The sequence below is a fragment of the Mytilus californianus genome, unplaced genomic scaffold (assembly GCF_021869535.1).
Source record: "Mytilus californianus isolate M0D057914Y unplaced genomic scaffold, xbMytCali1.0.p SCAF_3, whole genome shotgun sequence".
NCBI classification, from domain to species: Eukaryota; Metazoa; Mollusca; class Bivalvia; order Mytilida; family Mytilidae; genus Mytilus; species Mytilus californianus.
In genome coordinates, this window is record NW_026262679.1 from 57,579,681 (window position 1) to 57,607,069 (window position 27,389).

A 27,389-nucleotide genomic window follows, 5' to 3' on the forward strand; every position below is an offset into this window, starting at 1 on the left:
TCACGTTTCTCTTTTATTCATCAATTTTAATTCATTTTCTTCTTATCATCATAGTTGTTGATTCCAGTGAGTAATTGTAGCCTTTCCAAGCCTTCCAATTAATCCCAATAGTGCTGGCAGAGTCACTCCCAGCGAGATAAAGACCGTTTAAATTGGCAGTGTGACAGGCTCCGTACCACCATCCACCCTTATGCCATTTAGCACAGGGCCCTGAATGATCGTCATTATCCTGATCTTTAGTACTGAACTTTCTACCATTATGATGGGCAAGAGAGTCACCTTGAAAAGATTTTTAAACAATTGGTTACATTTTGTAAACTTATATTCAAGAAATCCTTACCATAATTGACAACGTGACCAGAATATCACTTCTTTGAACTTCGGATATCTCGGCAAACTTCTAAAACAGTGTTTCATTTGCACATTTTTGCGGAATTTCGAAAAAAATGTGTCTGATTTTCTGTATCATAGTGTTATCCATAATGCTACGATTTTCTTTATGATATGAATACCTTAAATAAATTACAGTTGTATTGTTGCATTAAAAATTGTCTATTAAATGTACAGTGTCTGTCATATTCAAACGGATTAAAAATTGATCTCGTAATCATGAATTCTAGCAGTGATGAGTAAAAAAAGAAGGCCCCTAAGAATTTCCCTCTATGTTTTCTAATGGTGCAAAAACGCAAGCTTGTGTAAAAACCGTCATTTAAGGCCAATAACTCCTATAAATAGTCATTTGATAATTATTGCGGAACTGAAAGTATGTGAATGAATTTTATTTCTCATTAACTACAAATTACATAGTTACAGAGAATATATATGTATAAACAATTACATTAAATATTAAAGCACATGTGAACAATACAGACATAAACATTAAATTACAAACTAACCAGGAGGAGTGACCTTCACATTTATAATTTTTATAAATCTACATAGTTTTTCAAGAACAATATAGTTACTAGAGCTCATTAATTGTTGATATTTATATACATTTGGACAAAAAGTACAATAGTGTGGTAACAACCTCTTTCTTTCTTGAGTTAGAGCATTACATGTCATAACATAATGATATTCATCACCTATGTCTCTTGATTCGCAAAGATGACACAACCTATCATTTCTTGATATGTTATTCCACCTTCCCGTCTCGATAGGTAATCGGTGACTTCCACATCTAAATTTACACAATAAAAACTGATTATATATTGACAATTTGGAAAAATAACTTTCTAATTTAATATCAGTTTTAAAAATTCTATAACATAAGCATTTAGGAGTAGTGTTAATTTCGCTTAGGCAATTCTGTAAAAACTGGTCTTTAAGTTTCAACTCAATACTTTTAATTACCCATTTATCTAACAGTTGGTTAAACCAGATATTTGACATTCCACATGTATCAAAAACATTTTTTACAAATGATATCCATTTACAATTAAGACCATAGTTGTGAAAATTAATATATAATAGTTTATATAAAAGACATGAAATTTTACTTTCTTTACCACACAGTAATCTACATAAGAAACTAACCATACGCACTTTGGCATTAAGAATAACAGGATATCTACCCAATTCTGCATAAACAATACAGCTAGGTGTACTCTGTTTTAAATGTAGAACAAGCTTACAAAATTTTAAATGTACACGTTCTATCAAATCAAAATTTTCAAATCCCCAAATTTCCGAACCATAAAGAAGGATAGGTAAAACTATCTTATCAAACATGTCTAACTAACATTCTATAGTTAAACTGTTTTGTCTACATTTTTTTAATATACCATACATTGCTTTAGTAGCTTGTTCACAAATATATTTTCGGGTCTGTAAAAATGAACCACTTCTAGCAAAAAATATACCGAGGTATTTATAATCAGTTACAATTTCTAATTCTCTATTCTGTATAAAAAATCTAATATTTTTGGGTTGTCTCCCTCTGGAGAATATAAGAACTTTTGTCTTATTAATATTTATTTTGAGTTGCCATTTTTCACAATAATCACAGAATTCATTTAACATGTTTTGTAGATCTTCACTACTCTCGGAAAACATTACAGTGTCATCCGCATATAATAACATAAATATTTTTAAAAATACTGTCAACTCGTGTTCAAGGTCATCACTAATAGAGTTAACACCAAGTACATCTTTGCCTTCAAAAAAATGCTGTAAATCATTTAAAAATATTGCAAAAAGAGCAGGAGAAAGATTTTCTCCCTGTCTTACACCCATTTCACAAGCAAATAACTCTGATTTTTCACCATTAAATATAATGCGTGATTTTACATTTTCGTACATATTTTGTATAATACGGAAAAATTTGCCATTTATATTATTCTCTAAAAGTTTAAATAATAAAAAATTTCTTTGTATAAAATCAAAGGCCTTTTCAAAGTCGACAAAGGCACAGTAAAGTTTTTTCTTCCTTAACCTAAGTAACTCAAATAGTGCATATAATGAAAATAAATGATCAGTAGTTGAATATCCATGTCTGAAACCGGCTTGATTTTCTAGTAAAATAGAATATTCATCAAGATAATCACATAATCTAGTGTTCAAAATAGAAGTAAAAATCTTACCAAGACATGACAAAAGAGTAATAGGACGGTAATTTTGTGGTTCGGTAGTACTACCTTTGTTCTTAAAGATTGGTATGACGTTACCTATAATCCATGCCTCGGGTAAAATACCCGAATCAAAAATAATATTAAATATATACACATAAATATCAATCATACAATCAATAGACGAAGAAATGTATTCATTTACAATCATATCGTCACCCGACGATTTGTTATTTTTAATATGTTTTATAGCTTTCAATATTTCTTCAGCTGTTATACTTTCATTTAACATAGAATTTGAAGATTCTTGGCTAACATCGTTATTAATATCATAAGTATCTCCTTTATAATTATTTTTGTTTATATCTTTAAAAAAGTTAAACAATGACTCAGTGGTGATATTACAATTGTTTTTATGCTTTACTTTGTTCCAAATTTTCCAAAATTCCCTTGGGTTTTTGAATCGCATATTTCTCATCTTAGTGCGCAAGTTTTCGTTATATAATTTGATATTCTCGTCCATGACTTTTTTGTACTGTTTTTCTGATTGTCGAAGTCTTTCTTTAAATAAATTAGATCCATAGTGTTTATAAAGTCTTCTGGTTTTTCGAAATTCTTGTCTAGCTTTTTTACAGTCTTTATTAAACCAATCTTTGTTTGAAAAGTTCCCTTTCCCGCCAGTGTTTTTAAAATTTTTAGTAAATACCCCAAATGTGTCTTTTGCAGCACTCAATAGTACAGTCGTAATATCACTTACAATACCATCTACAGTACCTTGATCAACTGAACTTATATCATCATATTTAGACATTACATTTAACAATAATTCGTTTATTTTATCAACATCAATGTTGTTTTTGTATTCAATTGTCTTTTCATGTTTCCATTTACCAATGTGTACATTACTGTCATTAATTACTTTACTTTCACCTTGTGTATTATTAAAACCATTTACAGTTAAAGACAAACACAAAGGAGAGTGTATATCTGAGAATAAATTACAAAAATCAGAAACTTCAAAATTATCTATTTTGCATAAAATATTAGCAGTACATAATATATAATCTACTACACTAATACTTCGGCTTGTAGGTTTACCAAGTACTCGGTCTTTACCGACTCTTCCATTTAAAATATACATGTGATTATTTTTACAAAATTGAATTAATTTTCTTCCATATGTATTAATAACAGTATCAGAACTATTACGTATTCTTGGTAAATTAAGATCGTCTAAGACATGAATGTCATTAAACTCATTTACATCTATAAAATCAGTTAAATGTTCTTCGAAATCAGATATATCGAAAAAATCTTGTTCATTTGCAGTACGACTATTGAAATCACCAAGAAGAAAAATACAGTTACTATTCTTTTGTAATTCAAGAAATTCTATTTCAATTTCTGACATCGCATTTTCAGACGTATAACGAGTATTTTCAGGCGGGATATACACTATACCCATTATTATATCATCTTCTGTTCTTAATAATGTACGATCTACTCTAAACCATAAAACAAATGGACAATCTGTTTCTATACAATGAATAAATTTTGCATATTGTGACCTATAGCCTAAAGCTATCCCACCTGATCTAAAGCTAGTAAATTTTTTCCTGTTTTTATAATGAAAGGTAAAATCTTCAAAACTAATTTCATCTAAATCGTCCAATTTTGTTTCAGTAAGACATAATAAATCATTACAGTTTAATAAATCCCTAAATTCTTGATACAATAGTTTTCGTTTTAATCCACAAACATTTAATGACAATAAATGAACGATATTTTTATTTACATGATTAGAATTAATACCAGTGTTAGTGTGAGAGCCAGTTCCATCTGAGTGATTTAAACTATAATTTAAATTGTCCGTTAAACCTCCACGGTTTACCTATCTTCGTCTTCCACGTCTGTGAGGGGCTCCACGGGTACGGTCGTTGTTCTGTTGAGGACCTCGGCGGGATGGTTCTTTCTGTCGTACACCTTCTGTTTCATGTCGTTGTTTGTCTGCTTCCATGTGACGATCAGTAGGGGGTCCAATTTCTTCGCCGTCAATAAACAATTTGTCTCGTTTAAAGTGCGTTTTCTGTCCTTGTTTTTTTGCCTCCTTGTAATATGGCCAAAGAAGTTTGCGGCGGTCATTAACCTCTTTTGGGAACTGTTCATTCACCCCAAATTTGGTACCTTTGAGCTGGCGAGCAAAAGATCTGACCAATTCGCGATCTTTGAAATTTTTAAATCTGCACACTATTGGCCTGGTCGTATAAGTGTCTCTGTCGTCGATTTTAATTTGTGATTTTTTTCCAAACCTATGTGCGCGCTGAAAGTCGACTATCATATCCATTTTCATTTCTGTTTTCATAAAGTCTTTTATAATGTCTTCAGTTTGCTCTGATTGTTCATTTTCAGAATGTTCTGGTATACCCGAAAACACAAGGTTTTCCCTCATAGACCTTATTTGTAAATCTACATGTCGCTCATGTAATTCGTCTATATCAGCCCTCAGACAATCGAAACTGTTAACCATTTAGATCTTGATATTTTGAACATTTTTGCTATCAATTCTGGTTTTTAAGATATAACACATGTAATTACTTGCTTTTTACACTTAAGTTTTATTTTAGTAATGGCAGCCATGTTGATTGTTTGGCAGGAATAAATTAAATCAAGCTGTAATTGGTAACTCTAATATCATTCAGCCCAAGTTTGGTTGAAATTGATTCAGCAGTCTCAGAGAAGACTTTTTTTAAAGTGTACGACAATGGCGCCAAGAACAAAAGCTAACATAGGCGAGATGAGCTAAAAAGTAAGGTATCGGTTACCTAGCGGACGAAATAGTTCAGAAAATAACCACAGGTGCTTGCTGCATGGGCCCCCTTTTATTATTATTAATTAATTAAATAGATATTTTTGAAATATTACTTCAGCTTTATCTACTTTCATTCTCATACCAACGCAATCTTATCGTTAAACCAGTTTATATTTGCATAATTTTGCATGGTGTGAGTGACCGTTTAAGAGTTATTATGAAAAATGTGTCTGCCAAATACTCCACACAAAATATTTCGATACCAGAAATAAATAGCCGGAGTTCAGCGTTACTGTTATATATTAAGCTCTTCTGGGATGGTGTTAATCAAATGCGGATACTAAAAAATTCTTAAGATATATCAAAGTACATACAATTAAAGTTATTCTCTTTTATACAAGTATAACTCCTTTAAACCTAAAGACAGAATAAAATTACCTCGGAGTAAAGAACATGTATTATTTGTGTGCTCAGTAAATACGTCCTTGTCTTGATGTCATAAAATATTGTCACTGAATGAACAAGTGAGCCTGTTATTCAGTGGTTGTTGTTTGTTGGTGTGGTTCATGGGTGTTTCTCGTTTCACGTTTTTTTTATATAGATTAGACCGTTGGTTTTCCTGTTTGAATAGTTTTACAATAGTCATGTTGTGGCCCTTTATAGCTTGCTGTTCGGTGTGAGCCAAGGCTCCGTGTTGAAGGCCGTACCTTAATTGACCTATAATTGTTAACTATTTATACATTGTGACTTGGATGCAGAGTTGTCTCATTGGCACTCATACCATATCTTCTTATTTATAAGTATCGTCTTTGGAGAATTGTCTTGAGTTATAAACGATCCCTGACACACATGATTTATTCACTTAAGTGACCTTATATGACATCTTATAAATTATAAAACAGCTCTGTCGACGAAACAAACAATGTAATGGAATCTTTTTCAGACAACAAGAGTTCGGACGTAGAAATGTCTCGCCTGCTTTACTCATTGTGATTGAATTTTATATTGAAAGTCTTTAAGATAAAGGTTTTACAACAGAATTCACATAAACTACGACGTATACCAAGGATCAATGATTGAAGATGAGGTCAATGTCTGAGAAACCCTGTCAGATATATATGTCAACCTTCCATTCATTCTATACCCACAAAATATAGTTGGTCCATGATGAAATGAGGTCAAGGTCAGATACTAGGTAACCCTTCCAGATGGACATGTACTCCTTACATTCATTTCATTTATCAAATATAATTGATCCATTGTTCATAGTATCTGAGAAGCAAATTTTATCAGAAAACCTTATCGTTGACTTTGGAACCATGAACATTTTATATTGAAAGTCTTTAAGATAAAGGACAACAGAATTCACATAAACTACGTATACCAAGGATCCATGATTGAAGATGAGTTCAATATCGGAGAAACTCTGTCAGATATATGTGTCAACCTTTCAATCATTCTATACACACAAAATATAGTTGACCTATTGCTGATAGTATTTGGAAACGGACCTTACCACGAACACGTTAGTTGTCAGTTGATGACTGGTCCATTCAAGGTCATGTCTGACAGACAAGTACACCATAAAATCATTCCTTACAAAAAGTACAGTTGACCTGTTGCTTATAGTATCCGGAAACGGATCTAATGGCAAAAACTTAACCCTGAACAATGAACCAAGTCAATGAGGTCTAGATCAGTTGAACCCTGCAAGACAGAAATATACATCTAACAATTGCAATTAATCCATAGACTTATCGTCATTGACCCATAATTGTTTAAGGTATCTGCGAAACCGATCTAAGCACGAAAACTCAACGTTGACCAATGAACCATGAATATCAGGTCAAGGTCAGAAGACGGACATGTACACCTTACAATCATTCTATACGGCAAATATAGTTATCATATTGTTTGTAGTGAATAAGAAACGCACTTAACATAGAAAACTCAACATTATAGTGTGTCTTTCTATGTTGTGATGTTACACTATTGTTTCAGATAAGGGTGAAGGTTTGGTACCATTAAAACGTTTAAACCCGCTGCAATTGTTTGCAACTATCCTAAGTCAGGAATCTGATGTTAAGTTGTTGTCGTTTGTTGATGTGGTTCATAAGTGTTTCTCGTTTCTCGTTTTTTATATAGATTAGACCGTTGGTTTTCCCGTTTGAATGGTTTTACACTAGTAATTTTTGGAGCCCTTTATAGCTTGCTGTTCGGTGTGAGCCAGGGCTCCGTGTTGAAGACCGTATTTTGACCTATAATGGTTTACTTTTATGAATTTTGACTTTGATGGAGAGTTGTCTCATTGGCACTCAAACCACATCTTCTTATATATATTGGTCAATGAACCATGAAAATGAAGTTAAGGTCAGATGAACCCTGTCAGAAGACAAATCCAAGTAACAATCATTCCTTACACCAAATATAGTTAATCCATTGCATGTGTTATATGAGAAATGAACCTAGCAATGGCAATAAAGTTGATCGTTGATCCATGATGAAATGAGATCAAGGTCAGTTACTAGGTAACCCTTCCGGACATGTACTCCTTACAATCATTCATTTATCAAATATAATTGATCCATTGTTCATAGTATCTGAGAAGCAAGTTTTATCACAAAACCTTATCGTTTAATTTGGAACTATGAAAATATGGTTAATGTCAAATAGACGTGATAAAATAACAGAAGTTTTTTCATCAAAATGAATTAATTGAGATAACGGACATATGCCAGACGGAAACTACAGAAAATTAGACATCTTAATTTCGATGACTGAGTTTTGAATACAAAATATTTAAGAAAGGTGCTACCTATGCAACCTTATGTTAATTATTGAATATTAATTAACATAAGTTTGCATAGGTAAATACTGACTATTAAAACATATTCACAAATAGTTTTTTCAATAAGATTGTGTGGGTATGCATAGTCTTTAAATTTACAACTAATATTAGTATTTTAAAACTTCAGGTAAAGTACTCACCAGCATCTCCCGTATACGTCACAAAAGTCATCTTAAATTTGGTTTTTTCATCGCCTATTTTAAAGTTGGTATATTTGGCATATCTATTTTCATTCGAAAAGTCCTCCATCGTGATTAGCAATTCATAATTTCCTTGAGAAGTTAGATTATGTAGTTTTTCATTACCTATAAATAGATATTGAATCATGTTTAGATTTAACTAGGGTTTCTCACATTGTCTGTGAATAGAAACTATACTGCTTGGAAGGATAATCCAGAAATGTTCATTGAAAGCAACCAAATATTACGTTTTCTTAGATTTGTAAAGCTTTACTGACGAGTCATCATTAAGTTTGCTTTACAAGAAGAAAAAACTTAATCTAGCAAGTTTGTAAAAATTGGAAATGGAGAACTATAAAGTTTGTATCCCTTTCATCTATTTATAACAGACAAAATTGTATCTTATAATATGCAAAAAAGAAAATAAAAAAAAATACACTTTTGTAAAACAAAGCGCTACTTACTTACGAATACAAACAAGATCGCATATACATTAATTGATTTTTTTTGCCTAATGTCTATGGGAAAATATTTCAAGCATATTCAGGACCAGACTAAATTAAAAATAGATCCACAATAGGTATGTTCTACAGAGAGGGCCGACCGGGATGAAAGGTGGATATTTCGACTGTCACCAAAAAATTTAAAGTTAGAGCCATTTTAAAACACTCTCCTTATACGAGGCATCGTGATAAACTTCCTACAAATCGTTTATCAATAAAACGGAAATTTAAGTGGCATTAATAGATACATCGTTCGACAAATGGCAATTTAAAGTCAAGTCATTGTTTTGCGATTGTTTCACGTTTTCTGTTCATTTGTACTTCTGTTTGTAGTGCTTTTAATTTGATATATCTGGGTAAGTATAAGTATCTTGACCCTAAAATGATATACAGAAAACTCCTCCAGAATCATGAAAATAAAAATTGTTATTATACAATGTTAAAGTAGTATATTTCTCTTTTACAAATTAGGTGTGTTTTAAAGAAAAAAAAGGACTTTACCAAGCCAGTGCTCCGATTTAAGAGTACCAAAACCATCTTTGTAGTCAGACCATCCTCTGTGAAAAGAAACCTTGCCATTTAATCTTCGTTGGAAAACCTGAATTAAAAACAAAATAGAATGAAAGTTACTGTCAACATATATTACATTCGTTAATTCGATTGATATGCAAAAATGCGGCGGGGTTAAACATGTTTTGTGAGATCCCAACCCTCCCCTATACCTCTAGCCAATGTAGAATAAACAAACACACAGCAATACACACAGTAAAACTCAGTTTAAAAGAAGTCCGAGTCCGATGTCAGAATAAGTTACAAAACAAACTACGCAAAATGACAATGATACATAAATTAACAAGGTATGTATGAAATAGAAATATGAATTATTTACTCAAAGGGCAATTAAATTGGGAGCAATAAATTACACGAAACAAAGATTAATACACCGAACAGCACATTACACAAAACACATAAAACCTTCATATTAACTAATCTAATGACACGGATTAATTAATTAAAAGTGTATATCAATAGAATATTTTTATATAACCGACTTTTGACTCCTGATTAAAAAAAAATCGGCAGGTTACCTACAGTATACTCTGTGGTAGGACATCCTGGTACTCGGTCAGGTAAGAGAAACCAAAAGAAGTAAAATCAAACATATAATTCATATAATTGGTGCAATTTGGGGGGGAAAGTGTACTGTTTTCTGATGATTTTAGTTCAAATAAAAAAAGTATAGCAGTTAATTCCAAGCCGTTGGATTCTTTTCACATTTTTCATGTCAACTGACTATAGCGTTACAGTATGGGATTTGCTCATTGTTGAAAGTCGTACAGTAACCATAGTTGCTAACATCCTCGTAATTTGGAGTCGGGGTTCTGGTGGATAGCTGCCTCAATATCAATCATGACGACGAGGAGGGTTTTAATGACCTTGGGGGTCTTGCACGATCGGTATGTCAATCATACCACTTCTCCATATTTACGTTCACGTATATATATGTTAGAGAGAAGTGCAGTAACTATCATTGTATAGGAATCAGCTGGAACATTTTTTATTACATCAATGTGGGTATCGGAAAGTCAGAAAACCTTACTACAAAAAATTAAAAGTCTTTTTAGCCATTCGAGAAATTTACATGAACATAATAATTATATTCCAATAGAGTTTATCTATTATACATTTTGTCATATCATTTTAGTAGGGATAGATATTTACAGTCCATCCTCCATCCACATCTTCTGTATCCATATCACAGTAAACATTAAAACCATATCTTGAATTTTCCGGGTAGATTTTATATACTCCACTGCCACGTTTGATGTCAATGTCACCGCAATCTAATGGACGTCTAATGAAATCCTCACCTGTTCAATATACCGGTATTAGAATCAATTACAAAAAAAAACCATAAAAAAGCGAAAGAACTAATTAAAGTGTGGTAGATTTCTAATTTTTTTCAAACTTTGACTACATATTGTTCAAACTAAGTATAGAGAAGCATATTCGACCTCTGTATCCGATAATCTAAACGAAAACTCTAAGTGCTATATATATATACAATGGTTAAAACCCTATGTACATCTATTAAGGTTAAATAAAGGCAACAGTAGTATACCGCTGTTCGAAATTCATAAATCGATTGAGAAAAAAACAAATCCAGGTTACAAACTAAAACTGAGGGAAACACATCAAATATAAGAGGAAAATTACGACACAACAGAAACACAACATTAAAATGTAACACACACAGAAACGAACTATTATATAACAATGGCGATTTTCCTGACTTGGTACAGGACATTTTAAGAAAAAAAAATGGTGGGTTGAACCTGGTTTTGTGGCTAGCCAAACCTCCCGCTTTTATGGCAATGTTAAATATAACATTAAAATGACAACATTACATGACAGGACTACAATACAAATAAATGGGAGAACATATAGGACAGAGAAACATATGAATAATAGCTAACAAAAGGTACCAGGTTTAAAACTTAATACGCAAGACGCGCGTTTCGTCCACACAAGACTAACCAGTGACGCTCAGATCTCAGCTCAAGCCAAAACAAGTACAAAGTTGAAGAGCATTGAGGACCAAAAGTTCCAAAAAGTTGTGCCTAATACGGCTAAGGTTTTCTGTCTGGGATAAGAACATCCTTATTATTTAGAATAATTCATACTTTTGCAAACAGTAAATTTATAAAAATTACTATATAATAGATATACATGATAACACCGAAGTGGTGACTAACTACAGAATAAAAACGGATACATAAAACAACATAAACCAGCACATAAAAATTCACAGCCGAGTTAGCCAAAGAGATCAACGCACAAAGTGACGTCACATTTGAATTTCTAAAATTTCCCCAAAATAGGATAGAATTAGGATAGAATTCAAGATTAGGTTTGTAATACGCATATAACATTTATTAATAACAATGAAAATTACAATACTTTTTAATATAAAATTGTGGTAGTAATTAGATAATTAATTGTATTATCTAGCTATGTCGGTGTTTCTTCTAAATCAAACTGTAAACCAAATATATCGTAAAAATTTAGTTGACCCAAACTAAAATCTAAATGAACTGGGTGATTAATTATCTTTACCATAACACACGAATACAACAGAAGAAAATAAGATTTACAACTACAAACGATAAGACATTTGACAAAATCAATTGAGAATAATTAACAAATATAACATCAAAACTAAATACATGAATTTTGGATAGAAAAGTACCGTGACACGTCTTATAGCAATGCGAATTCACACTCAGCAAAACAGTCACAATCGGGAATAAGTCACGTTCAGTAATTAAAAGATCAGACGACGTAATGTCAAACCACAATCTAACACGTGGTAAAAATGTCCTTAGTTAGTTTGGACAATGACACATCGTATGGATCAACCAATTCGTGATGGTGTCCGTAAAATTTACGGAGTGTCAATTATGATCTGTCTTCCTCATAACTTTGTTGGAGCAGTTTCTGCGTTAGGAGCACACTCCTGTATATGGAGTCCGTATAGTGTGAACATGCACGATCATAACGTATCAACTGAGATGTGTAAACACCATACGAAGGGGCAGAGGGTATGTTACTGCTGAGAAATGGGAAATTGATAATTGGGAAGTTGAAATCGTCCCGTTTATCATAGATTTTCGTGTGAAGTCGTCCATCTGTGTCAATATTGAGGAAAAGATCAAGGTATGAAGCAGTCCTTCTAGTATCAGTAGTGGGATATATGAGATGTAAGTATTGGCTGAAATATGGGTTATTAAATGATAGGACATCATCAATATATCGGAAAGTAAAATTAAAGAAGAACGCAAGGTGCTTTTTCTTTTTGTCTTTTAGAAGGTTCTGAATGAATTCTGCTTCTTACGAGTACAAAAACAAATCGGCCAGTAGGGGTGCACAATTAGTATCCATTGGAATACCGACTGTCTGTTAAAATATAAATCCTCCAAACTCAATATAACTCAAACAAATATATTGTCGATCAAAAAGTCCAGCATTTTGATAATATCATCTTCAGTATATTTTCTGGTAGATTCAGTGTGGTTCTTCACAAAATATGAATTATTGTAACCCAAAACAAAGATTGAGGCCGCAATACTACAATAAGCATAAGATCAAAAATTATAATTAAAAAAACATGTTTGTTGCAAAAAAAATTTTCAAATTCACTCACCTTCAATAGGAAAACTGTCAAATATTGACAAGAAAACCGTCAAATTGAGTACAACTGCAATAACCAAAGTAAATGTCATTTTAAGTGACTTTGAATGTCGACTTATGAAGAAATAAACACAACGAAAATGATGAGAAATTTAATGATGCATCAGAAAACTGCGATATAAGTAAGGAAACTGTGGTTGTTTGTTTAACACACTGTTTCCTGAAACCAAATTCATTTGCCAAATATCATTTACGTAATATCTTTATGTTTAAAAATATTTAGGGCGTCATTGGTTTATCGAGCCCACAGTCTGTTGACCAAAGTTTGTATGAAGGTATATTGGAGAAACGTTCGTTGATGGAGCCGGTTGCAGGTCTGTTGAAAAAAAAATATTAATAAATTGCTATGGAGTTGGAAAAAATTCTATATTTTCAAGAATTGATTGTTGTTTTCATGCATTGCAATGGATGAAAAAGGCGATTGTCAGTTCAATTGTAAGCATTTTAGTGAATAGTAATATTAAAATATAAACAGAATAAAATAACGTTATCATTTTCTCTTAACATAACAAACAAAGAAAACAGCAGGTTTTACAACTTTTCTATAAAACAAGCTAACAATTTTGTTAATGGACTACCGACATTTCTTTACTACGTCTACTCCGGGGCGTTGGCAAAATATACCTAGACCAGAGAGAATCTGTACTCTATGTCATGAAAGTGTTGGTGATGAATTTCATGTTTTATTTGTATGTCAACATGATTCTATAGCTAATTATAGAAAACAATACTTACCTTTATACTACATGTATACTATTAATCCACAATAAATTGAAATGTAAGGATTATTGTTCATATGTAGTATGGAAGTCTACAAACGACTTTCAAATTTGTAGTAAGAAAATCAAAACAATCAAAAAGGCCAAACAAAGCAAAAAGTTGAATATCATTGAAGACACAACAAGGCAATAAACCAGGTAGTGTCCTACAATAAAACCAGGTAGTGTTCTTCAATGCAATAAACCAGGTAGTGTCCTACAATGTAATAAACCAGGTAGTGTCCTACAATGTAATAAACTAAGTAGTGTCCTACAATGCAACAAACCAGGTAGTGTTCTACAATGCAATAAACCAGGTAGTGTCCTACAATGTAATAAACCAAGTAGTGTCCTACAATGAAATAAACCAGGTAGTGTTCTACAATGCAATTAACCAGGTAGTGTACTACAATGTAATAAACTAGGTAGTGTTCTACAATGCAATAAACCAAGTGGTGTTCTACAATGTAATAAACCAGGTAGTGTACTACAAAGTAATAAACCAGGTAGTGTTCTACAATGTAATACACCAGGTAGTGTTCTACAATGTAATACACCAGGTAGTGTTCTACAATGTAATAAACCAGGTAGTGTTCTACAATGTAATAAACCAGGTAGTGTACTACAATGTAATAAACCATGTAGTGTCGTACAATGTAATAAACCCGGTATTGTCGTACAATGTAATGAACCAGGTAGTGTTCTACAATGCAAAAAAAAAAACCAGGTAGTGTCAAAATGGAGGGTCTGGCAAGCCAACGTTTGGAGTTCTATCTTATATGTAGGTCCATAAGGGGGGCTGGGACCCACATAAATTCGCCTCTGCGTATTCTCATTTGGTCTATTACTGTAAGTTTAAACAATATCCCTCTTGTAATATTAGAGGAGTTATAAAGCACATGGACAGACAGACGGACAAGGTAATTTCTATATACCTTAAAGATATATAAAGAAAACGAATGATGGAGTTTCTGATTTGAACCGCATGCAGTGGGATAATAGATATAAGAAGATGTGGTATGAGTGCCAATGAGACAACTCTCCATCCAAGTCAAAATTTATAAAAGTAAACCATTATAGGTCACAGTACGGTCTTCAACACAAAGCCTTGGCTCACACCGAACAGTAAGCTATAAAGGGCCCAAAAAATTACTAGTGTAAAACCATTCAAACGGGAAAACCAACGGTCTAATCTATATAAAAAACGAGAAACGAGAAACACTTATGAACCACATCAACAAACGACAACTACTGAACATATGTTCATACATAAACTTGTTTTGTCAGCACTCAGTCCTCTCGTTTTTGCCTCATTCAAATAAGATGCATATAATTTTTGTTCTGACATACCACTGGCTAGTTGAGTGATTACTCAAACCTATATATATTTCTGCTTGCTTGCTGTCCAGTGGAAAATATTTCATGCAAATAAGATGTTAAACGGATTGCCAAAAAATACAATTGGTTGGTTCTACTGTATATTTATAATTTTATTGGAATGTTTTATCTATAGTATGAAAGGTGATGTGTATCACATTTTAAATTGATCCCATTGTATTATTAAGCAATTTAAATGTCTCTTATTTTTTCATTGATAAACCATTTCAACCATAAATGAACAGTCTGTCTGTGCAAGTCGTGTCCGATTCAGATAAATAGTACTTGTTATTTTCATTTCAGACTATTAGAGGGTGTGCTTAGAATAAGATTGCATGGAATGTCGGCATGAAATATCAAGGTCATTACTTCAGTTTGTATATTTTAAAGGGTGGTACATCACAATCATTCATCGGAGCAACAACTGCGACTAGAACATCCATGAGCCTGACTGTTCATCTCCAACATTAAAATCTCAAGCAACATGTGAAACCGTCGTTCACCACACTATGATTTGACTAGGATTGATCAAGATCAAACTGCAGGACATTTAAACACATGGTAAAGTCATTTAATATATTTTCTGACATTTTCTTGCTAGTCGTTATTGCTAATAACAGGCAAAGTTCTGTCTTTTAAAGTTTTCAAAGTAATAAACACATCGAGATATATTTTAGAATTCAAAACGTGGCAGGAAATAATGTATGTATAGGGCAAATAATTGGGGTAGACTTTGGAAGATGCAACATCACCAACACAGGCCCGGTCAAAAAGAACATAATGGAAAGCAGTATATATTCAAAACAAAATAGTTCCTACACATCGGTGTAAATATTAAACACTGTAGAATATATATGAGAGTCTGGATGGGGTTTACTGAATAGGGAATAATGGGAAAATATAAAGAATAATCTAAAAAAATAAAATAAAGAAAAATCTCCAAAAAAATAAGGAATAGAAAAAATGGACCAAAAAATAAAGAATAGAGAATAATAGGGTGCTAAAATTTAAAGAATAGAGAGTGATGGGTAAAAAGTTAAAGAATACAGAAAATGACCTAAAATTTAAAGAATACAGAAATGAAGGAACCCCATCCAGACCCTAATGTATTGGAAATTTAGGTATCAAATGAAAGGCGAAGGACTGGTGATCCTTGTAGAACACCTTTTGACTGATAACTTGAATAATACAAAAGTGCATGAATGAAATCTAAAAAGGAGGGCATGTATTGCTTGTTTCTCCGATATGAAGTTTGTCATATTTTTTTTTAATACACGAGATACAAAGTATTTATAAAAATAATCTAATATCATGCAGCTTGCAAATGAATATCAAGTTACATGCAATCCCATGAAAGAGTGTTATGGCAGTACTGCAACCGCGAATTGACACATAACGTTAAATCACAAATGACATAAAACGTCACCTTGGAAACATTAGTACGAGATCCGCTTGATACTATCAACCAAAAGGAAAATGGGAGCTACATTTGCCAAATTGGATTGCTTTGGGTGCTTCCGTAAAAATAAGATAGGGGTGGTAACAAATTCTCAGCACAGCATAACACACAGATTTGAAACACGTTCATCATCTGTAATTATACAAGAGTTACAGAGAATTGGAATTGCATCCGAACGTTCTGGCGGAGTTAGATTTTTTGTAGAGACATTACCAGAAAGTGACAAGCTAAATGAAAAGCCAAGGCGACTTCCTGCTATTCCTGGTTCTACTGGTTTAACAAGAGGAAGACTTACAGGAAAATCAAGGGCTACCACTTCAAAAGGTATATTTCAGATTAAAAATTTTGTTAGACTATTGTGAGAAGGCAAGAACATTTCAAGTAAGTGAATTTGGGAATTAACTGGAAAGTTGAATTTAAATTTTGTGGCACACTGTCTATTGAATCCCGTGACCTACATGTCGAGTTATATAGCTCATGAAGGCAATTATTTGAATTAAAGATAGTGAATAATAGTTAAAATCTTCCGTATTTTCTATTCTTCAAATGTATCTGTTTTTTTATTCAAGACTTTATGGAACAATGGTTATGTTGTACTTATCTAGAAAACGATTTTTGAACAATATTATGTTTTTTTCTCTTTTAGAGAACGATATATATGATAAAGAAGATAAGGGACTAATGGTCGAAATTCGACGTATTGGAATGCTTGCAGATATAGGTAATTCTAAAAGTTTCACATAATCAATCTTAATGTATACATCATAGTTTAGTGACTTGCAAGATTGATTATAAAGCATACGATGGGGCTGTCGGCCAAAATTTGCAAACACGATTTTTTTTTTATCATCAGTGTCATCTGATATGTGTAAAGCTGATTCACGCGTTTGATGCATATAATTGCCACGCATGTAGCGAAGAATTACACGGAGTGTGTCATCTATCTATGTATTTTGACCGGATATTAGTATTCTATTGAAACAGAAAAATAGTAAATATATGCATAAGCTAATCATAACAAGATAAACATGTATGATACTTTTGTTGTATTTAGGAAAAATGGCAAAGGAATCGGCAAAAAGAAGACAAGAATTAATAGCTAGAAAAGAAAATAGACTAAAAGAAAAGATAAGAAAAACAGAAAATAAATTGAAGAGAGAAAATCATGCCGCAGAGAAAAATATCAATAAGCCTAAAAAAGAAAAAAGAACAAAACCTGACAGAGAAACCAGACCAAACAAACCTGCCGTTTCCATTTTACCCTCGGTATTGGTATAAGCTTTAGGATATCAAATAAAATACATATCTTTTTATGTGAATACTTATTTAATATTGTATTTCCTTATTTTTTAACGAATAAATTACTTGCATACTTTAAAATTTTATTTCCTTTTTTTGAAATGGCTTATGTGTGTTTTACTATCCTTATGATATTTTTCAACTGGATATCCGAGGGTTTGTGCCAACGTGCTATGTGTGTGGCGATGTTTAGGTGTCAGTGTTTATTTACTTATAGCCATAAATAAGCAATACTAATTAAATAAAAGTCTTTAGATAAACTCGAAATTGTTTCCCAAAGCAGAACTTACAAATTCAAGACATGCAACCCTTTCACTAGTATATAAATGGTAAAGTGCATGTTTTGCTGTAAGAAACTCTATGACGTAGAGGGTTAGCATATAAGTCACCGTACGGCCATCAAAGGTCTGTTTGTAGATTTTCGGAACTTTTTTTCTTGTCAATATGTGTCTTTGGTATAACGTATACATATTCCGATACAAAAGAAATCCCCAAAAAATAAAGGATAGAGAAAAATGGACAAAAAAATAAAGGATAGAGAGTGCTAAAAGATAAAGATTAGAGAATGATGGGCAGAAAAATGAAAGAATAGAGAAAAATGACCTAAATTTTAAAGAATTTAGAATTGAATGAACCCCATCAAGACCCTCATGTATTGGTAATTTAGGTATTAAATTAAATGCGAAGGACTAGTAATCTTGTAGAACACCTTTTGACTGATAACTATGAATAGTACAAAAATGTGAAAATGAAATCTAAAAAGGAGGGCATATATTGCTTGTTTCTCAGATATGAAGATTGTCATTTTTGTTTTAATACACGAGATACAAACTATTTTAAATAATCAATCAAATAGCAAGAAGCTTGAAAATGAATATCTGTAATCAAGCTACGCGTAATCCTCATCAATGAATCGTATATAGCGGTACTGCACAGAACAGAATTGAAAAAAAGTAAAATCACAAAAATACTGAACTCCGAGGAAAATTCAAAAAGGAAAGTCCTTAATCAAATGGCAAAATCAAAAGCTCAAACACATCAAACGAATTGATAACAACTGTCATATTCCTGACTTGGTACAGGCATTTTCTTATGTAGAAAATGGTGGATTGAACCTGGTTTTATAGCTAGCTAAACCTCTCACTTATATGACAGTCGCATCAAATTCCATTATATTGACAACGATGCGTGAACAAAACAAACAGACACAATAGGTAAAAATCTCAAAAATAGGGGTACAGCAGTCAATATTGTGTTATCATCTTAATCACTATAAAAACAAACAAATGTAACAAAGAAGCACAAAAAAGGCATACATCAAATTTTTCTTTTATATTATACGATTTTATTTATCTATGTGAAATCCTCCCATAAAGGATGGAAGGTTTTAAGTACTGGCGTAGAATCGCGCGTTTGACGTCACACAGGTAGATATAAAATAATTTTGTCGTTTAAAGTATGACGGGATATATAAGTACAGAGTCACGTCAAATGGATAGCACAAAAAACAGACTTAACAGTAAAAGTAATATTGACGTTAAATCACTAACAATGACCTAAAACGTCACAGCTGCGCCTTGGAAACCCTAGTACGGGATCCGCTTGATACTATATAGCAAGAAGCTTTAAAATGAATATCTGTAATCAAGCTGCATGCAATTCTCATGAAAGAGTTTTATGTATGGCATTACTGCAACAGCGAATCGAAACATGACGTCGAATCACAAACAATGACATAAAACGTCACAACTGCGCTTTGGAAACCGTAGTACGAGATCCGCTTGATACTATCAACCAAAAGGAAAAATGGGAGCTACATTTGCAAAATTGGATTGCTCTGGATGCTTCCGTAAAAATAAGATAGGAGTGGTAACAAATTCTCAGCACAGCAGAACACACAGATTTGAAACACGTCCATCATCTGTAATTATACAAGAGTTACAGAGAATTTGGATTGTGTCCGAGCGTTCTGGCGGAGTTTGATTTTTTGTAGAGACATTAAAAGAAAGTGGCAAACCAAATGTAAAGCCACGGAGACTTCCTGCCCTTCCTGGTTCTACTGGTTTAACAAGAGGAAGACGCACTGGAAAATCATGGGCGACTACTTCAAAAGGTTTTTTTCAGATTAAAATTGTTGTTAGAATTTAGCCGGGAATTGCAAGACATTTGCAAAAAAGTAGATTTGGGAATTAACTGAACGGTAGAATGTGATTTCTTTTGCTCACTGTGTATGCATACCGGAACCTTTATGATAAGACATATAGCAATAGGATCATGAATTTGAATTAAAGTAAAATAGTAATTAAAATCTTCTTTATTTTCTATAGATTTTTAAGATATATCTGATTTCTACTTTAAAACTTTAGGGAACAACGGTTAGTTTTGTTCTTTTCTTAAAAACAAATTGAAAATATTGTTTTTTCTCTTTTAGAGAACGATATACATGTATATGACGAAGAGGAAAAGGGACTGATGGTCGAGATTCGACGTATTGGAGCGCTTGCCGATAACGGTAATTCTAAAAGTTTCGCATAATCCATTTTAATGTGAACATCATAGTTTAGTGACTTGCATGATTGATTATAAAGCATACGAACTAATTGCAAAAAGCCCAAAACTAGAAAAAAAACATAAAAAAAGCAACAACAAAAAACCAAACCATAAAAACAACAACAAGTAGATCTTCGTTTTATAGATATGATTGTGCATAGAAATTAATGGAAATCAGACGAAACAATCTTCACTTTTCATACGACATGAAACTTTGACGGACTTATATTGTAATGGGGCAACTAGTAGGTATGGTATTGTCGATAAATCAGATCCAATGACATTGAAGTAGCATAGCCCTATTCACAAACAAAAGTGAAGCGCAATAAGTCAAGCAAATCCAATCTTTTGCCATACCAATTACAAATAAATTACCATGTGTTTAAAGAATGATTTGTTAATTTTCGTGGATTTTTGCAATAATAACTGTATATACTGATCATAATATTGAACCATTTTGACAGACAGTTTTATTTTTCTAATATTTGTCATTATAATTCATTAAAATAGATTATTTCCTGATGTTGCATATGTCTTTCTCGATAACTTTTTTTCACGATCATTTACCAGATTTCATCAATGACACTGTGCTTAAACGGCTGTGGGTAAGTTACCCACAGCCCAAGATGGCGGTCTCTAAACTCGTTGATATATAATTGATACAAAATCTACTTTTTGCGACGTTTTTCATGCACTATGTAAATATTTATAGGATTCTTGAATAAAAAAATCACTTACCATTACCATAAATTTGTTAATTTTGAGTTCATTTTAGCGCAAGGCCAACTTTAATAAATGCATAAGATGTCCGTAACTTTATGGTCAAAACTAATCAGACTGTCCGTAACTTTATTTTCGAATGTGGGTAACTTTTGTTTTCAAAATTGTAAGATTGATAATTTCAACAATTAAAGGACAATAAACACTATCCAATCCCGTATTTATTACCTAGTTTTATACTATTACGATATGCGTCAAAATAACCAAGAGAAAAGAGAACATAGCTGTAAAAAATCAGACCCGAGTTTTACGGATTTACCGTTGTTTTTTTCAATTTATTCCCGATTTTCGGATAATATGTTGATAGATTAATCCAGTAAACCTGGTTAGCAGCATCCAAAGTATACTTTGCAGAGTGTTTACATAAAACAAGATCTGATGGTACGGCGAAATTTATCTTCTGGCTTTATAGATTGTTCACTGTTTGAGTTCTTTGCCCTTTAGCCTTGAAATAATTTCCGAATTGTTAGCCAAAAAAGTATGGTCTCCACTATACCTAGTGTTATGAAAAAAAAATGCCAACATCTTAAAGTAAATGGAAGGCTATGTTGTTGAACAGGTGTCTGTTTATAACAGCAATTAAGGTAAATTTAAAATCTTCTAAACGTTTCATTGACCTCAGGGATTCAATAACACTTGCTATCAAAGCGTAAGTATCTTCTTCAGGGGTCTGGACAGCTCCGTCTATGTATTTCCGCTCAGGATTGACATCTGAACTTGTTCTCTCAAAGGTGATTTTCGTATGTTCACTGTTAATGTATGGTTTAAAGCCTTGAGTAATTTGATCTGAACTTTGTGATATCTCCAGTGGGAAGTGGTGAGATTTATAAGCTGCATGTCCTGATTTTTCGTCCAAAACTTGTTTCCTTATGCTAAATTTTGAAGTTCCATTGTGTTGGCTGATTGAGTGATACACATGGTATCTATGTCACTAGATAAACTAACACATGTAATTTTAAAAAAAATTCTAGTTTATTAGCTGGGTACAATACCAGAAATCATGGAACTCACAAAAGAATTATATCATACTAGAAATCTACTTTATTTCTGATTATATATTCGATGCAATTTCTATAATAATTTAATATGTTTAATTATTACATCCATGAATATCGATTCTTTGAAAGTTTCAGCTGGGACTATTATACTATAATATATTATGTCCCAGGTTACGGACATCATGTTAAAGTTACGGACATCCCGTTAAAGTTACGGACATCCCTATTGGTATAATGAAAAAAGTTACGGACAAGTTGTTTTCAAGTTACGGACATCCTAAGTGTTTTCGAAAATCGTAATGTGATCGTTTATTTTGCAGTATTTAATCATTTTTATGTTTAGGTGTTTCCCTAAAAGATTGATACAACTTTTTAATTACTGAACATTTGTGTTGTTTTCATTGTATTGTTATTATATAGGAGAGAAGTTTCTTACCGAAGCCAGGCGGCTCATTCTTGGGCTGTGGGTAACTTAAGTTACCTACAGCCGTTTAAGCACAGTGAATGACATATATGTAGAAAGCTGAGAAGAATTCCACGGACTATTTCATCTACGTATTTTGATCTGCTATTCTATTGGACAGAAAAATAGTAATCATATATGCATAGGCAATAACAAGATAAACATGTATTGCTGTATTTAAGAAAAATGGCAAAGGAGTCAGCAAAAAGAAGACAAGAAGTAATAGCTAGAAAAGAGAATAGACTAAAAGAAAAGATACAAAAAATTGAAAACAAGCTGAAGAGAGAAAACCAAGCAGCACAGAAAAATATCACTAAGCCGTCAAAAGAAAACAGATCAAAACCTGAAAGAAAATCCAGGTCAAACAAACCCTCCGTCTCTGGTTTACCCTCTATATCGGTTTAAACTTTTTTTTTAATTATGAAAATTTTTAACGAATAAACATTTTTCTTTATTTGAATTAGTTAACATTTTATTTCCTATTTTAGATTATGTGTGTTTTACTATCATTATGATATTTTAACTGTGTTTCGATAATTTATACTTATATGTTATATGTATCAGTTCAATGGTCATAAATGGTCACTCACAGCTGCAAATGTACCCTGACATGTTACTAAACTCGTCAATCCACGCGTCAATCAACGTAGAATTTCGGGAAAGGAATACATATTGTTTAAAGCTATCTCTGAACTCTCCTATTATTTAAGGCCAACATTTTTTTGAAAATTTTCCTTTTTCATTATTGACTAAGGCCTAAATCAAAATATAGAGAAATATTTAACCTTGTCATTGATTGATTATAAATATGGGAAAATGATACAATTTCGGAAAGCCAATCGATGTTCCGTAAACACGTGATTTATGCCACGGAATTCTTTACTTTATATGTATACACTGTATTTTAAAGAATGTATATGTTAATACTTTTAATAATTGACTACTTTTTTACTGAGCTTTTCCGTGGAAATTCAGTAACTAATAACAGGGATACTCGGGCTAACGCTGTAATCCGAGTAAGTTGTTAAAACAGCAGATATGGAATAAAAGATATTAACTTTCAAAAAAAAAAAAAAGAAATATTTAACCTTAAAATAAAGTAATTTTATTTTTTTTTAAATTAGAAGATACGATTTTCAATGAGAAAACTACCCACCAGAAGATATGATTGTCAATGAGACAACTGTCCACCAGAAGATATTATTGTCAATGAGACAATTGCCCACCAGAGCCCAAATGATGTAAACAACTATAGATCACTGTACAGCCTTCAACAATGAACCAAACCCATGCAATATAGTAAGCCAGCCCAGACATGAAAAAATATCAAATAAGAAAACTAACAGCCTGATTTACTGTAAATTAAGAAATGTTTGCATGCATTTACCATTGCAAAAGTTGAACTATTTTTGCAATAATAAAAACATATCAAGAATTTATGAGTTTACAGCATATATATATATTCAAAACATAAAGGAAAATTAAAACAAATAAAAATATGATAGACAACAACCACTGAATGAGAGATTCTGACTTGTGACAGGCACATGCAGAATATTGTCTTGCTGCATGATGATAATCGTGGAATCAAGATTTCGGCGCCCACAAAAAGTTTAACCCTGCATCATTCTATTTGTGCCTGTCGTTTGTTGCTGTATTTCTAATCAAATTTTATACGACCGCAAATGTTTGCGGTCGTATAATGTTATGACATTGTCGGCGTCGTCGTCCGATGACATTTGGTTTCCAGACAATATAGCTTGAGTAGAAGTGTATGGATCTCTATGAAATTGTAGCGCAAGGTTCCATACCACTAAAGAAAGGTTGGGATTGATTTTGGGGGTTATTGTCCTAGCTGTTAAGGAATTAAGGGCCAAAAACAAGCATTTTCTTGTTTCGTGACATTATACAATTATGGCCCGTAGAGAGGGTGAATATCAAAAATTGCAGTTAACACGAAAAGGTTATTTCACTGAGAGCGCAGCCCGAAGTGAAATAATTTTTCAGGGTTGACAGTTTTGGATATTCAAGTTTTATTATACCGAACTAGCAGTGGAAAGGCCTTTTTAAACATTGAAAAAACACGTAACCTACTGTATCGTAACAAACACAAGTAAACGTTCGAAAATAAATTTGTGTCTTATACCCCGTTCACACTATGCTTTTTTAAACCGGGATCGACCCGAATTAGTTAATCCGGGTTGAATTTAGGTAGTGTGAACTGGTTAACCCGGGGCGAACCCGGATTAAAATTCCCCCTCATTTTAGGTGGAGTTAAAAGAGGGGCGAAAGATACTAGAGGGACAGTCAAACTCATAGATTGAAAATAAACTGACAACGCCATGGCTACAAAATAAAAAGACAAACAGACAAATAATAGTACACAAGACACAACATGGAAAACTAAAGACCAAGCAACACGAACCCCACCAAAAACTGGGGGTGATCTCAGTTGCTCCGGAAGGGTAAGCAGATCCTTCTCCACATGTGGCACCCATCGTGTTGCTTATGTTATTACAAATCCGGTAAATAGTCTAATTCGGTAGGTCACATTCGTGAAAAGGGAAGGGTATTATAGTTACGACATAAGGAACGACATAAGGAACATATCCGATATCATCTGTGAAACGGTTATTCCATAACGGTCTGACAACCAACTCGTGATGGCGTCCGTAATGAGGGGCCTGATGGGTTATTTTCGTTCTTCGTGATCGGCGCATTTTCGCTATCGTGATCCGTTTTTCTACAGATTTATTACTCTTTTTATATTTTCGTGATTCGTGATCATGGAAATTTATTTTCTGTGAATCGTGATTGACAAAAAATCAACTCGTGAATCGTGATGAGACCCCCCCCCCATCAGGCCCCTCCGTAATGTGGGGCGAACCCGGGTTAATTACCTTGCCTTCTATATGTGAACGCAAAGTGAAGTTAATCTGAGGTTGTTGCTATGGTGACATTTGACGTTTGTTTAAATAGGTCTTCAAAGTAACGTAATTATTGCTTGACGTCACATATCGAATGACGTCATATTCTGAAATGTGACGTGACAAACGTCAAGCTTCCATATTTACTGCAATACTGGGTCACGAATGATAACCATATCAAATTAGCGTCATTAAGACTAAGAGGAATATAAGTGTATTTAGCTATGCTGAACGACTTGCATAACAAATGAAGAAACCTATAAGATTTCCGTCGCCTTTTTGGGGACAAAATTGGTGAAATTTGGATAAAGTGACGTTATTTGAAAACACGGAAAGTGGTTGATGTGGGCAGGAGTGCGGTAAAAAAAATAATGCATCTGTGATGAAAAAAAAAATTGTAAATATGTAGAGTGGACAAATGCGGGTTACAATTTTGGCGCATAATTCGGATTAATTATCCCGGGTTCGACCCGGATCAGATTTCATAGTGTGAACACGGTATTAGAATTTCTCATATGTACAACAAAGGTAGAATCGTTTTGTGAAATATTGATGGCACTGAAAAGGACCGTTTATAAGAGATATCCTCGGCACTAGATGCATTTCCAAAGCCTAGTTTCCTCGTCACTTGATGGGCTTCCTGTAACTTGAAGTTGAACGTTGCCATTTTGTTTACTTACGTCTGTGACGTCATTTTCATGGGAGATAACTCGTGTGCAAATCAAGAAACTCTATACATTTATTTCCCGTGCCGGAGGGAGATATGAAGATTTGTTCACCCAAGAATATTCATATTTCACGAGGGCTCTGCCCGAGGGAAATATGATTTTTCGAGGGTGAGCAAATCTTCATATCTCCCGAGGCAAAGGGAAATGAATGTTTTATTCCACTGCCTATGCTTTGTTTACTGGGGGTCTCATTTGGGGGTTCTGATCCCGGATCCCGCTTACTGTTTTGTCAGATTCCCGTATCCCGCTTACACTATGTACGTAGGCAATTCTCATTTTTTTGTAATTTCCCGTGTCCCGCTAGACTTCATTTTCCGTTTTCACGGCACAATAATTTGACTTTCACGTGTCACGCTTACAAAAAATCGGCAATCCCGGGTCACGCTTAGACCCCAATGAGACCCACTTTACTATCAATACATTAAATATTATTTTGCATACATTTTTTTTTATCCGCTTGTTTTTGTAAGTCAAACTTAACACGACATACCCATTGATAAACAGTAAGGATCAAAATTTAATTATAAGTCTGTTTGTTTTATCGTCTAAAATAAATTTAAACATGATAATAATTTTTGCTATCGCTATTTTAAGAAGAATAAGAAGTTCAAAACGTTATGTACATTAACCGCGCGTAACGTCGCACGAAGTTATCCCGACATTTCAGAGGGGAATATGATCCTCAGAATGGAATATGAAGATTTGTTCAATGAAACGTGGGATAGTCTCAACCAATCAAATACTGATTAAACTATCAATATGTTTAAAAAGTGGAATAAAAAAGGTTATTCATCGGTGAATAATAGGGTTATTCACCGCTGGTGTAAATTTTTAGGGTTAATCATCCCTCCTTGCAATTAAATTAAAATTAATTGAATTATTCCATGTCACGT

At 33.0% G+C, this 27,389-nt stretch overlaps 1 protein-coding gene across 2 annotated transcripts; it reads right to left on the minus strand.

Annotated features, from left to right (window-relative positions):
* LOC127733038 (fibrinogen C domain-containing protein 1-like) lies at nt 1-26,426 on the minus strand. Of its 2 annotated transcripts, none has more exons than XM_052242310.1 (5): nt 26,338-26,426; nt 10,629-10,777; nt 9,408-9,504; nt 8,365-8,529; nt 1-279 (listed from the first exon to the last, which is right to left on the minus strand). In XM_052242310.1, the coding sequence occupies exons 1-5, from the start codon at nt 26,369-26,371 to the stop codon at nt 32-34; spliced, it is 693 nt and encodes a 230-aa protein (XP_052098270.1). In that variant the 5' UTR covers nt 26,372-26,426; the 3' UTR covers nt 1-31. The 2 variants fall into 2 exon arrangements, with proteins under 2 accessions (XP_052098270.1, XP_052098269.1); XM_052242309.1 differs by lacking the exon at nt 26,338-26,426 and adding an exon at nt 13,111-13,267.
* Between the last annotated feature and the right edge of the window lie 963 nt (nt 26,427-27,389).

Coding starts and splice junctions, on each gene's coding strand:
- LOC127733038 (XM_052242309.1), bottom strand. CDS start 13,189: ATGACATTTACTTTGGTTATTGCAGTTGTACTCAATTTGACGGTTTTC. Junction 9,505..10,628: donor ATGTGGATGGAGGATGGACT/GTAAATATCTAT, acceptor TTTTTAATTCAG/GTTTTCCAACGAAGATTAAA. Junction 280..8,364: donor GACGTATACGGGAGATGCTG/GTGAGTACTTTA, acceptor AATCTTTTCAAG/GTGACTCTCTTGCCCATCAT.